Source organism: Chiloscyllium plagiosum, chromosome 2 (assembly GCF_004010195.1).
Source record: "Chiloscyllium plagiosum isolate BGI_BamShark_2017 chromosome 2, ASM401019v2, whole genome shotgun sequence".
Taxonomy (NCBI): Eukaryota; Metazoa; Chordata; class Chondrichthyes; order Orectolobiformes; family Hemiscylliidae; genus Chiloscyllium; species Chiloscyllium plagiosum.
Window position 1 is genome coordinate 112241152 of NC_057711.1, and position 13221 is coordinate 112254372.

A 13221-nucleotide genomic window follows, 5' to 3' on the forward strand; every position below is an offset into this window, starting at 1 on the left:
CAGCCAAACGAATGAGTGTGTCGGTGGAAGGGTACTGTTGGGAACGTTTGGAAAGGAAAAAACGGAGGGCTTGGAGGCCCTGGTCATGGCGGATGGAGGTGTAGAGGGATTGGATATCCATAGTGAAGATGAGGCGTTGGGGGCCGGGGAAACGGAAGTCTTGAGGAGGTAGAGGGCGTGGGTGGTGTCTCGAACGTATGTGGGGAGTTGAATGGAAACTTTGCGTTTCCTGATATTGATCTCAATTTCAGAGCTTATGGATGGCACAAAACTTGGGAGAATTGTAAACTGTGAGGAGAATAATGTCGAGCTTCAAATAGGTATTTACAAGTTGGTGGAGTGGAAGAACAGTGATAGATGAAGTTCTATGTGGAAACATGTAATGTGATACACTTTGATACAAAGATCGTATGAACTAAAGGATAAAATTTTAAAGGGGTGCAGGAACAGAAAGACCTGAAAGTCATTAAAGGGGCAGCATGGGTATAGAGGGCTGTTAATAAAGCATCCAGTATTCTAGGCTTGATAAATAGGGGCAAAGAGTACAGGAACAGGGAGATTATAATGAACTTTATATGTGACATTGTTCGATCTCAGCTGGAGTATTGTATGTAGTTCTAGGGGCCACAATTCAGGAAGAATGCAAATGCATTGGGATAGATTTATAAGAATGACTCCAGGATGAGAAACCTCAGTTATGGGGAATAGGTTGGAAAGGTTCTCCTTGAAGAAGACCAAGAGAAGATCTGATAGGAGTCTTCACAATCATGTGAGTGTTGACAAAATGGCTGCTGATTTGTTGAAGCATTGGTTTTAATTTTCCAAAACTCCCTAGATTCTGAGAAGATCCCAATAGATTGAAAAAAAGCACATGTGACTCCTATACCCAAGAAGGGAGGAATGCAGAAAGCGGGGAAATAGAGGTCAGCCGTTTTAGCATCTATCATAGGGTCATTGCTGGTCTATTATTAAGAAGATTACAACAGGTCTCTGTGGAAATCTGTACCCATTCAGGAAGAGACAATGTAGCTGGCTAAAATGGAAGTCTTGTTTGATTAATTTATTAGTGTTCTTTGAGGAAGTAAGAAGCAACAGGGATAAAGTGGACCTGGTGGATATGGTGAACTTAGATTTCCAGAATTCCATTGACAAGTTGCCTCATCAAAGGTTACTACACAAAATAAGAGCTCCTGGTGTAGAAGGTAACAGATTTGCAGGGGTAGAGGATTGGTTATCTAATAAAAAGCAGAGAGTGGGCATAAATGGGTCATTTATGAGTTGGCAGGATATGATATACAACAGCATTGACACCTCAATTATTTATAATCTATATAAATTACTTGGATGTGGAGACCAAACGTATGTTTATTAAACTTGCCGATGATATGAAAATAGCTAGGAAAGTAAGTTGTATAGAGGATATCTGGAGTCTGCAAGATGATATGGATAGATTAGTGAGTGAACAAAAATTTGGTTGATTTATATAAAAGTAGGACTGTTTCCTACAATTGTATAGTGTTTGAAGTCACATGCATGAACTGAAAATTGCATACAATAATATGCAGGACCTTGTTCTTTGCATTCAGAAAGAACATTTACACACATGGCTTGTGACAACTCTATAGGTGACAGCCATTTTCTCAGGCCAGTGGCTTAACCATTCAAAGTTATAGAGTCATAGAGATGTACAGCACAGAAACAGACGCTTTGGTCCAACTCGTCCATGCCAACCAGATATCCTAACCAAATCTAGTTCAGCACTTGGGCCATATCCCTGTAAACCCTTCCTATTCATATACCCATCTAGATGCCTTTTAAATGTTGTAATTGTACCAGCCTCCACCACTGGGTCTGGTAGCTCATTCCATACACACCACCCTCTGTGTGAAACAGTTGCCCCTTGTCCTTTTTAGATTTTTCCCCTCTCACCCTAAACCTATACCCTCTAATTCTGGACACTCCCACCCCAGGGAAAAGACCTTGTCTATTTATCTTATCCATGCCTCTCATGATTTTATAAACCTCTATAAGGTCACCCCTTAGTCTCCAACGCTCCAGGAAAAACAGCCCCAGCCTATTCAGCCTCTCCTTAAAGCTCAAATCCTCCAACCCTGGCAACGTCCTTGTAAATCTTTTCTGAACCCTTTCATGTTTCACAACATCCTTCTGATAGAAAGGAGACCAAACTTGCACGTAATGTTCCAAAAGTGGCTTAACCAATGTTTTGTACAGTCGCAACATGATCTCCCAACTCCTATACTCAATGCTCTCACCTATCAACTTTCAAGGAGCCATGAACCTGCACTCCGATGTCACTCTGCAACACTCCCCAGGACCTTACCATTAAGTGTATAAGTTCTGCCTTGATTTGCCTTTCCAAAATACAGCACCTCCGATTTATCTAAATTAGACTCTATCTGCCACTCCTCAGCCCATTGGCCTTTCTGATCAAGATTCAGTTGTACTCTGAGGTAACTTTCTTCACTGTCCACTACACCTCCAATTTTGGTGTCATCTGTAAAGTTACTAACTATACCTTTTATGCTCACATCCAAATCATTTATATAAATGATGAAAAGCCATGGACCCAGCACCGATCCTTGTGGCACAACACTGGTCAAAGGCCTCCAGTCTGAAAAGCAACCCTCCACCACTACCTTTGGGCCAGTTCTGAATCCAAATGGCTAGTTCTCCCTGTATTCCATGAGATGTAACCTTGCAAACAGTTCTCCCATGAGGAACCTTGTTAAATACCTTACTGAAGTCCATATAGATCATGTCTACCACTCTGCCCTCAGCGATCCTCTTTCAACTTGCCTGGTTTAATATTTAAATGAGGCTTAACAATTAACTGTCAGTCATCATTACCTGCTGCATTCTCTATGGCAATATCTGTACCAATCAAAGTCCAATTGCTAATCAATCAGCACTTTCCTCCTGTGCAGTATAAATAGTACATTCCCTTTGGCTTTTCTTGTGAATTATCCTGATGAATACAAGTTGAAAAGCTTTGACAAAATGCATCTCTTTTTCAGCAATAGTTGAATCCCGTAATGCTGACCGCCTTTATCATGATAAAAACAAAAACTTTCAAAATCAATTTGGTTTGCTTGAGCTATACTGTAGCAGCCCACTAGATGGGGCTGCCTACTGACTTCTCAACATACAGCAATAGAAAATGGAGTTGTTCAATCATCTTGACAGTTATTAAAGAGCAAGGGATACCGAGGAAAACCACGCTCAATGCCTCATTATCTTTATCAGAATAATTTTGTTCCTCTAGACATTTTTCTTTTTTACAATTGTCACATTGTCTATCTTTTGATTAAATGTGTCAATCTGTTCACCTCCACCATTCTCTGTGGTACTGAGTGTCTGAAAGGGTATAATTGTCTGAAAGAGTTAACACTGAAGAGTGCCTGAAGTATCACCCCCTATGGTGATATCATATAGACTTGGTGGGAGGAGAACTGTAGCAGAACGTTTTCTTCAGCTAATAGTTCAGATAGTTCAGAATATCTTTGCGCTTCAACTGTTCCCATAAGAGGGAGACTTTTTGCCTCTGTCAGTGTATCTTTTTATTGTGTCAATGATGTAAGAACACTGGTGTCCCTGCACAGGTTTTACAATGTGTATCATAACAGTGTGAGTTGGATGTAGTTGCTAACAGCCAATAAATGACAACTTTTTGCTAAATTATTGAGTGGTTTTCCTCAATGACCACCATCCTCAAAGGAGAGAGCTTCATACACCAACATTCATTTTGAATTAGGCAACAAAAGACTTTCATAGATATACAAAGGTTTTATTGTATTTATTATTTATTTTGTCCATTATTTTGTCTGGTAAGCTTAAATTTCCAGAATGCATTTGGCGAAGTGCCACATTAAAGTAAGCACTATGCATTGGATCCACTTTATCCACTTCCTCAAGACTCCAAAAAAACTAATTAATCACTATTTCCATTTCAGAAAACCATGTTGATTTTCTTTGAATGGGTAGAGATTTTCTAAGTGTCGTGTTATAACCCCAATAATTTTTCAGCATTTTCCCATTGTAAATCGATAGATTAGTAAAACATTTGTTTTCACTTTTTCCCCCTCTGGATCTTTTTCCTGTCCAGAAATCAACACCCAACTGTGGAAGAACTCCGCTTTATCTTTTTCAAAGAATAGACCCATCATCAAATTACCAAACACAATCACCAAATTACATGCACTGCTCACCAGTGCTTAGAATTTTTAGTGTAAAAATAACCAAAATCAAACCAAAAGGCAAAACCAACGTGGGGGGAGGGGGGTGAATAAAATCAAAATGAGGTTGGTGGGGGAGATAATACATTCCATCTCTATAGTGCCCACCTGTTTAAAAAAAAATCCAGTTTTTTTTGAAGATCCAATTCATCAATTAGTAAATAAGAATTAATAATTGCTGCATTGTGATGATAGCAAAAAGTAAACAAAAATAAGAGGGTAAACAAGGGAAGGGTTAAAACAAAATGGTGTCAGTGAGGGAAATAATTCATTCCATTGCCCTAGTAATGCACACTTCTCTCTCTCTCAATGCTTTAAGGATATTGGGCCTGAAAGTAGCCAATTCTTTATTCATTCATGGGATGAGGGCATAGCTAGGCCAGCATTTGTTGTCCATCCCTAATTCCCAGAGGGCAGTTAAGAGTCAACCACATTGCTGTGGGTCTGGAGTCACATGTAGGCCAGACAAGGATGACAGAGTCCCTCCCTCTCTGGGTCTTTCTAACAATCAACAATGGATTCATGGTTATCGTTAGATTCTTATTTCCAGAGTTTTGTTGAATTCAAATTCCACCATCTGCTGTGGCAGGATTCGAACCCAGGTCCCCAGAACAATACCTGGGTCTCTGGATTAATAGTCCAGTGATAATACCACTAGGCCATCGCCTCCCCTCCATTCCAGTCCCTCCCCAATGGGAGGAAAGCAGACATTCAAGAATCATGACAAGAACCCAGCTTTTATTCTTTTGTAACTCACCACCAAAATCATACAATTAAACAAATCAACAAGTAATACTTATCAAGCACTGAACCAGGACAATGCAAAAATATTTAAATGAAGGGAAGGTAGAAAAGAAGAGAGGGGACTAAATCAAAGTGGGATAGGAGAGGTTGTGGATGCAAGCCAGCCCTCACATTGCCCACCTCTCTCTGAAAGCTTTGAGTGTGTTAGTGGACAGAGTGCACTCACTCACTCACTGAGGCCATCTGGGCACAAACCGTAGAAGAGAAGCAGGCAGTCGGAAGTCATGTCAAGATTTTTTTTCTGTAGACCAACCACCGAATGACCCAGTTAACAAATTAAAGCAAACAACAATTTGTTAAGTACTGAGGTGGTGTATCAATAATGTAAAAGGAAGAGAGGAGGTGGGCTGTTGTGGTTTAGTGGTAGCATCCCTACCTGCGGGCCATGAGGCCTGAGGTTGAAGTCTTGCCTGTTCCAACGGTGTGTCATAACATCTCTGAAAAGTTTACTCCAACAATATTGAGCAGTGAAGCCTGAAAGGGGTTTGGTTGAGGTGTAGAAAGTTCAGTCGACGTTGCTGGGTCAAAATCTGGGAGATGGCTTCCACATGGCATTGTGGATGTCCCCATGCCAAATGGACTGCAACAGTTCAAGATGGCAGCTCACCACCACCTTCTCAAGGGCAACTAGAGATGGGCAATAAATGCTGAAGCAGCCAATGATGCTCTCATCCCAGGATTGGATTTAAAAAATGTTTTGAGGACATAGATAAGGAGAAACCTTTCCTCTTAATGGAGAGTGAATTACCAAGGGGCACAGTTTAAGGTGCTAAGGTGCAGAAGGTTTAAAGGTGTTTTGAGGAAAATGTTTTTCATCCATAAGTTTGTACATATTGGAACTCATTGGCTGAAAGGGGTTAGGGTTGGAACCTTAAAGATTTAAGTATTATTTAGATGAATGCTTGACTACAGGCCAAGCTCTGAGCAATGGGATTAGTGTAAATGGATGTTTTATAGCATGAATCCGATGGATTGAAGGGTGTGTATGACAATCAACTCTGGAGCTGGCCTGTTTGAGCCTAAAAGGGACTTGCATTTCTAACACTGACTGTAGTGACAAACATACCCTCATGTTTAGCAGTAGTGCAGACAACCTCATACAGTATGGTGATCACTGTTGAGGATTGCACCTACAACAGTGAGGTCTACATTCTCACCATGCTTGGGATAAAGACCTTCCTCTTGAATTCCTTATTGCACTTATTAGTAACTTAATTATATTTATGATATCCTTAGGCAGGTCCAACCTGTTCTCAAAAGTTCTTCAGAACGAATCCAAGTGCATCATTTTGGGAAGTGAGGTGACAATTTAAGGTGTATGTTTTTGTTTCATTAGGTGAAGAAACAGTCGTGTGTGACTTTGGCACAGTTAAAAGGTGAGATGATTTGTGTATTGCATAATTGAATCATTCTCATATATGTCCAGCAACCACAACAATTGGAAAGCATTATAAACCGTCTCCACTCTCATCTTGCCAACATAACAATCAGTCAGCTTTTATAAAAACATTTCTGTGTAGATCATCATTTGGTAACAGTATAAAATTGGAGTTAGCAAACCAGTTCTTCATTCTCCTCGACTCAATCCACATAAGGATGGGCAGCTGTCTGAATCCACTTTCTGGTTTACACTATCACACAACATCACAATCTAGCCTGTGATGCAAAGTACTGTTGTCTAATTTCTCCTTAAAATAAGGTAGACAACTCCAAACAGAATTTTACGAATGAATTTTCTCTCTACGAACACAAGCTGGTACCAATGCAAAACAGTTCCAACTTTATTAGGAAGCATGCTAAAATAGCTTTTAATACACAACTTATTATCTCTAATCCTATTTGGCTCCTTAAGCTTAAAATACTTCCCAAGTCTTTTATAGATGTATGCAGTGGCTTTCTCTCTGGCTCTGTCTCTGTGTCTGTGAAGCTCCCTCTGAATGGTCAGCTGGTCTCTGCCTCTTGCCACGCAGGCCTCCTTGGAAGGTCTCCACAAGATTTGAAAGAGCTTGGTCTGCAGGGGAACCCTGTTTTTAGACCTTTTTGGATGGATTTCTGGAACTTTTTATAGTTCTGGCCAATCAGGGAGACACACCTAGTAGTTTGGATGACTTGCTACTATTTGTTTCTTTGTGCAGCAGGACCCAGTGCCTTTCTGTCTGGGCCCTTCCCTTGTTTCATGCATAAATTGTCGGGGTATGTCTGTCCATGATAACTGTTGCCTTTTACATTATGCTAATGTCATTAGCATCTGGCTGCAGTGTTTGCTTCGGGTCTGGTGTGTGGATTTTGTGACTTTAGAGTTTTACGTGGCCAATGTATCCAGCATCCCTTGCTGTTTGGCCAAGTTAGCAACGTATCGGTATTTGAGCATTGTCAGTGTAAATGGGTCGTTTAAATCAAAGTCTTCTCAAAGGATTGTGGTTGGTTCAGATCAAAACAAGCAGCAATGTAAAAGACTACAATTGAGTTGCTCAATTTTGTAGGTATGATTATTTTAAGTCGCAAGTCAGATCCTTTCAAATTATGCCATAAATATGTGACCCAGTTTATCAAATGGAAAACAGAAATAGTCCAGAAAGATGGAGAATCTAGTGTCTCTCCACATCAAAGCATTACTTTGTCATTTTCTCCCTCCTGTAATTTATTTTGCTCTTTTCTTCATTGAATATAATTCTATGGGTCTAGGCCACATCCTTGCAATGTACGCTGCACTCATTAGCAAGGTTTCACCCTGAACCGACACAGCACACCCGAATGTACAGTTTCAAAGAGTAGGGAATTGTCATCCATCCATCAACCAACAGTACAAATTACCCATTTGGTATTGAAGTGCTGTTTTTAGCAGTTTGTTATGAGCAAATTGGCTGCTACATTCCCTAAATTACAACAGTATTTGTATGTCAAATAATTTCATTGGCTGCAAAGCTTGGAAGGATGCTATACAAATGCAAAGTGTGTCTTTTTAAAAATCTCTTATTCAATGTCATTTGCTCTGGCATGATATGGTTAACACATTTGATTTGATTGTTATTGCAGTTATTTCAAAATTTCATTTAGTATTTCATTTTACAACTTGCTATATGTATTATTAGAGAGGGAAATTGCTCCATGTATTCTAAACAGTGTGAGCTGTGTCATTCATGTTATCACATTAATTATTATGAAATATGATTAGTTATATAAAAGGCAAGGAGATTTTCTCCTTTGCTTTCTTGTTTCAGACCAAACAAAAATAGCAATTAGCCTTCAACATCTTTAACATAGTAGATTATCCCATGGAGCCATGCACAAAAAACAATTTACCAAACAGGCACCAAGTCATATAAGGAATAGAATAGAACAGCAATTTATTATCACTTGTACTTCTGAAAATATGTTGCGAAGTGTATAAGTTGCCACAGCTTGGCAGCATTTTGATTAGAGAAACTATAAAAAGAAATAATGGAGACAAAGTTAGGACAAAGTTAATCTTTGTTCCTTCTGTTGATTCTGAGTTTCTGGACTGATTATGGATTCTGGACCAGACCCACCACATTACACTGCCAAAGCCAATTCAGAAGTCACTGCATCACTGCCATAGCAAGGAGGGACAAAGCAGACACACTACGTCACCAATGTTGAAGTCATCACCACTGCCATCGCCACCCAAAACTGCCACATTGCCACCACGTCACCGCCATAGCCACGGGGAACGAACTGGAACCACTGTGCCACTACTGCTGCAGCCACCGCTGAAACTGCTGCACCACCACCAGGAGGAACATACCAGACCCATCGACAGTGAAGCCTTTGATAAAGCTGTGACCATTATGGCCATGAGGAACTGACATCCGGATCCACCACTTTGCTGCCCTCGCAATCATCTTTCTCTACCATAGCCACAGAAAAGAAGAAAAGGTAAACTTTGATACGAAAGAGAAATGAAGAAACAAAACAAAAAAAAACCAAAGGAGAATGTGGCCGACCAGGTGAGCAAGGGCAGGAGCAGGAGCGTATCAGCACACAGCCCGAACACGTCCTACCCTCCCACTGCTGTCATCTTGAGGAAACAACAGCCTGGTGACCAAAAGAATCTGGGGCAAAGATGGCCAAATAGAATCAGGCCATAGATTAGTCAAAGGGCTATGGTTTAAGGAACAGCTTAAAGGAAAAAGAGAGAGGTGGAAAGGTGAAGAGTTAGGTGCACAGAGAGAATTCCAGAGCTGAGGTCAGTAAACAGCTGAAAACGTGGCTTCCAAAAAAATGGAACAATTCAAATTGGAAATGCGAAAGAGGCCAGAATTGGAAGACTGCAGAATCGGAGGTGTTATGGACTGAAGGAGGTTACCCTGCGGAACAGACTGCCCACCTCGTTAAAAGTTGATCGCCATGAATGTTCTCTCTAGTGAATAAAGTGTCAGGGAGTTAACACACATGTCTCTCCCAACTTTTCCCCAGCATTTCATTTGCTTTAATTGGCTTTCTACTCACCGTTAATCATTTCCTGCTGCTTAATAGACAAGCCGTCCTTCTGACGGCTAAGGAAGGGGTTGGCTGAGGCAGAAAGATGCTGTTCAGTGCAGAGTGGTGCCTGCAAACTGACGTGTTGGCCAAAGGTACAAATGTTCTCGGCTGCCTGCTTTTCCACTCTCCCTCTTTTGCAGGTGAGAACTTCCCTATGTGTTGTCACTATATTGTGGCTTTGATAAAAGAAAAATCCCCAAAAAATTGTTCACTGCCCTCATGAAACTGAAAGGCCCTTTGGACAATGGTGCACAATTTTGATTTTATTTGTCAAACCCTGGAGCAGACAGTATTTTGGCCTGCCTTCCCGGTTGGAATATTCTGCCTGTTGGAAAATAAGATGGAACCATTGACAGTCATAACCAATCCCTTTGATAAGATTCAGTAGTTACAAACCACACAAAAATTTATCACCTTGTTAATTATTCCATAGTATTACTTTCTTTAAAAAGCCAATGGTGTGGACTTGCTCTTTCTTTCTTTGGCAAAACTGCTTAGTAAACCACTCTTTTTTTTCCATCACCTTTGCTTTTGAGAGAGATGTTAAACCATGCAGAGCTCTGCTTTGCCCCTTCTGAGGAGCATAAAAGATTCCCAACGCAATTTTGAAGAAGAGCAGGCAAGTTTCCCTCTTGCATCCTGCACCAAAATTTCCCCTCAACTAATATCACTAAAAACAAATTCAAATTAGCATAGCCACAGGTGAGTCTTAAATAGTGTTAAGCATCTTGTGGTGTCTGGGCAATTCTAATTGGAGACAACCATGTCATTTGTTCCTCATTATCAGTATAATGTAACCTGTACCTTGTTATTGAGATGTAATAAACCTAATCTTGTTACTTAGGATAAATGTCACTTACGCTGAAATTTATTTGTGGTTTGCCATTCAGCAGAAGCTACTGGAAATTCCCTAGACCAGCACTGGAAGAAGGATTGGTGGCTGCATTCTACTTATGGGCCCCAGGCCTCATCACCATGATTAGACCAATTATCTTATGAGTGTTTGTGAAACTTGCTGCATGCAATTGACTCCTGCGATTCCCAAAGTCACATTGCTGACTGAACTTCCAAAAAAATACCTCATTGCCTGTAAAGCACTTTGGAATGTCCTGATGTTGTGACAGCTGCTATTGAATTCCAGGTCCTTTCTCTTTCACTAATCCTGGTGTCAGTTTGGTTGGGAAAGTACTTATGCCCAAAATGTTGATTCTCCTGCTCCTCGGATGTTGCCTGACCTGCTGTGCTTTTCCAGCACCACAATCTCAACTCTGATCTCCAGCATCTGCAGTCCTCACTTTCTTCTGAAGCAGTATTATACCAGATTTGAAACAGTATATCTGACTTGCTGTCAGACCTGCAGAGTTTTTATTTCAGATTTTCAGATCTTCAGTGTTTTGATTTTAGTTAATCCTAGAAACTACTCTACTTTTTCACATATTTAAGACAATTAGAAATTACATTGTGAGCATATCAAAGTTGTAATGACCGTTTCCATCTACGATCACTTCCTCAAGCCATCTTTCTGGATGAGCATTGGATATATAAAACTAACACCAAACATCTGTCTGATTGAGCCTCTGCCAGCTGTTCTTTGATGTGGTTTTCCATGAAATAATAAATGTGCAAGTGGGCATGACAAGTGTAAACCCAGGTTGAGCCATCAAATGTCACGTGTGAGGGAAAAATCTGAGGCAAACATGATGGAAACTGCAGATTAAGGGTCCGTCTTCACAACATGTAATGATATTATCCTTTTGATGCTTGATGCCCCTTTTGTCAGGAATACAAAATAATTTGTCTGCATTTCATACTTGTCAGAATCCTTAGGACAGATTCAAATTTATATTTCCCTAACTTTGGAACTCCTGAAGTGCTTTTGGAAGTGTAGTTGGTGTTGTAACCCAAGAGTTGCAGCAGTAAAATCCCTCAAAAAGCAAGATGATAGTGAACAAATTGTCTGCTTTTTAATGATGGTTGAGTTGAGGGACAAGTATTGACCAGAACTTCTCTGTTCATTTTCAAAGCCATGGCCATGGGATTCTTCTATGCCCACCTGTGGGAGCAGACAAGGTTGTTTCTCATTTGAAGGATGGCACCTCCAACAGTGCAGCACTCTCTCTCAACCACACACTTGGAGTGTTATCCTTGGATTCTGTGCTCAACTGTCAGGAGTGGATGTTAAATTAATGACCTTCTGAATGATACACAAGTGCTATATAGCTGACCCATAAGAAAATTGTCATGTCTTTCAACAATAGCAACCATTTTGAGCAGTGGCTTCTATAAAAATTACTGGCAGGCTGTTCACCGTATCACTGTGTAAGGTTTGTTTTTTTATGGTCTGATCTTCTTACTTCATGCGACTCATTTTACACTAATAATGAGATGTGGTTTACCATAAGATGTGATTTATTATGGTTGAAATGCGGGATAAATATATATACCACGTTACAAAACTAGTTTTATTCTCTAATATCCCAAGTACCCTTGTAGATGGAAACTGCCATTACAATATTAATATGCTCACAAAATCATTTCTAATTATTTTAAAAATACATGAAAAGGAAGAATAGTTTCTAGGATTAACAAAAAGCAAAACACTGTGGATGCTGAAATTCTTTAATATTTATGCCCAGACATTAGTTTAAAATCTGCTTTGGGGGTGCAAGATGTTAAAAAGTATACACTACCCCGATTACAGCTGGTTGAACTGGAGGTTACACTTCTTGCTCCCAAAGTTCCTGCTTCTTGGTCCTGATTTCTCTGGCGTGTGTGAGAGGTCCCTCTGATTTGAGTGGCTTCTTTTAACTAGTTATCTGGGTATTTTCTGAGTCCAGTGGCTTAGCAGTAGTTTGATGTAACAATATATTTAACATAATTTAAATTGAGTTTCTATCTGAGGAAAGGTGTTGCAAAAGACAGTATTGGATATTGCAATTTTCCCTATTGATTGAGCTGACCCTATGAGTCGAGCTGTCTCAAAAACAGTTCTACTGAAACTCCGGTCTATTGCTCCACCTGAAACTTTGCTGCATCATCTCTTCAATAACCCTTTCGCTGGTCAGTGATTGGCTTGCATAACTGCCCAGCTTTCTTCAATTTGACAATGAATGCTGCAAGCTTCCTAGCTTAATATCACTGTTCCATTGTCTCATTAACACCTACGCAGTGCAATATAATCAACCAAGGTAACAAGTTTGCATACATGACCACCTGGCCTGATCCAATTCCCAGCAACTGTTCAGTTAGACTGTTTTCCCAGCATGCCATTCAATTGGCTAGTATTGCTTTCAGTGTCCCAAATGAGCTGTTATTTTATTTAGAAGGATATTCCACTACCAACAACTGTCCACGACCAAGATGATTAGACTGAGTTAATTTCTGCCCCCACGTCGATCTCCGCCCTCACGCTTAACTCCACCCCCACTCCCAGCTCCAGCCCCACACCAGGTCCTAGCTCCCAGCCCTGCCGTATTTTCACCATCCCTCCAGACCTCCCCCTCTCTGAGGATGAACGATCAGTCCTCAGCAGAGGCCTCACCTTCATCCCCCACACGTCCCAGATCAATGAGTTTGACACGTAGCGAGAGATCGAGCATTTCTTCCGCCACCTTCGCCCCCGCACCTACTTCTTCAACCAGGACTCTCGCCCACCCTCTGA

At 40.6% G+C, this 13221-nt stretch overlaps 1 protein-coding gene across 12 annotated transcripts in view; it reads left to right on the forward strand.

Annotated features, from left to right (window-relative positions):
- Positions 1-13221, forward strand: part of susd1 (sushi domain containing 1) — a 95214-nt gene that overhangs the window by 74062 nt on the left and 7931 nt on the right. For 10 of the 12 annotated variants that reach the window (XM_043715989.1, XM_043715919.1, XM_043715999.1 and 7 more), the window contains one exon: positions 6394-6433. In XM_043715989.1, the coding sequence (XP_043571924.1) occupies positions 6394-6433 (40 nt within the window). Of the gene's footprint in view, positions 1-6393; positions 6434-10453; positions 10825-11584; positions 13019-13221 lie in introns of those variants that run through there. The other 2 variants (XM_043715954.1, XM_043715944.1) reach the window with 2 other exon arrangements.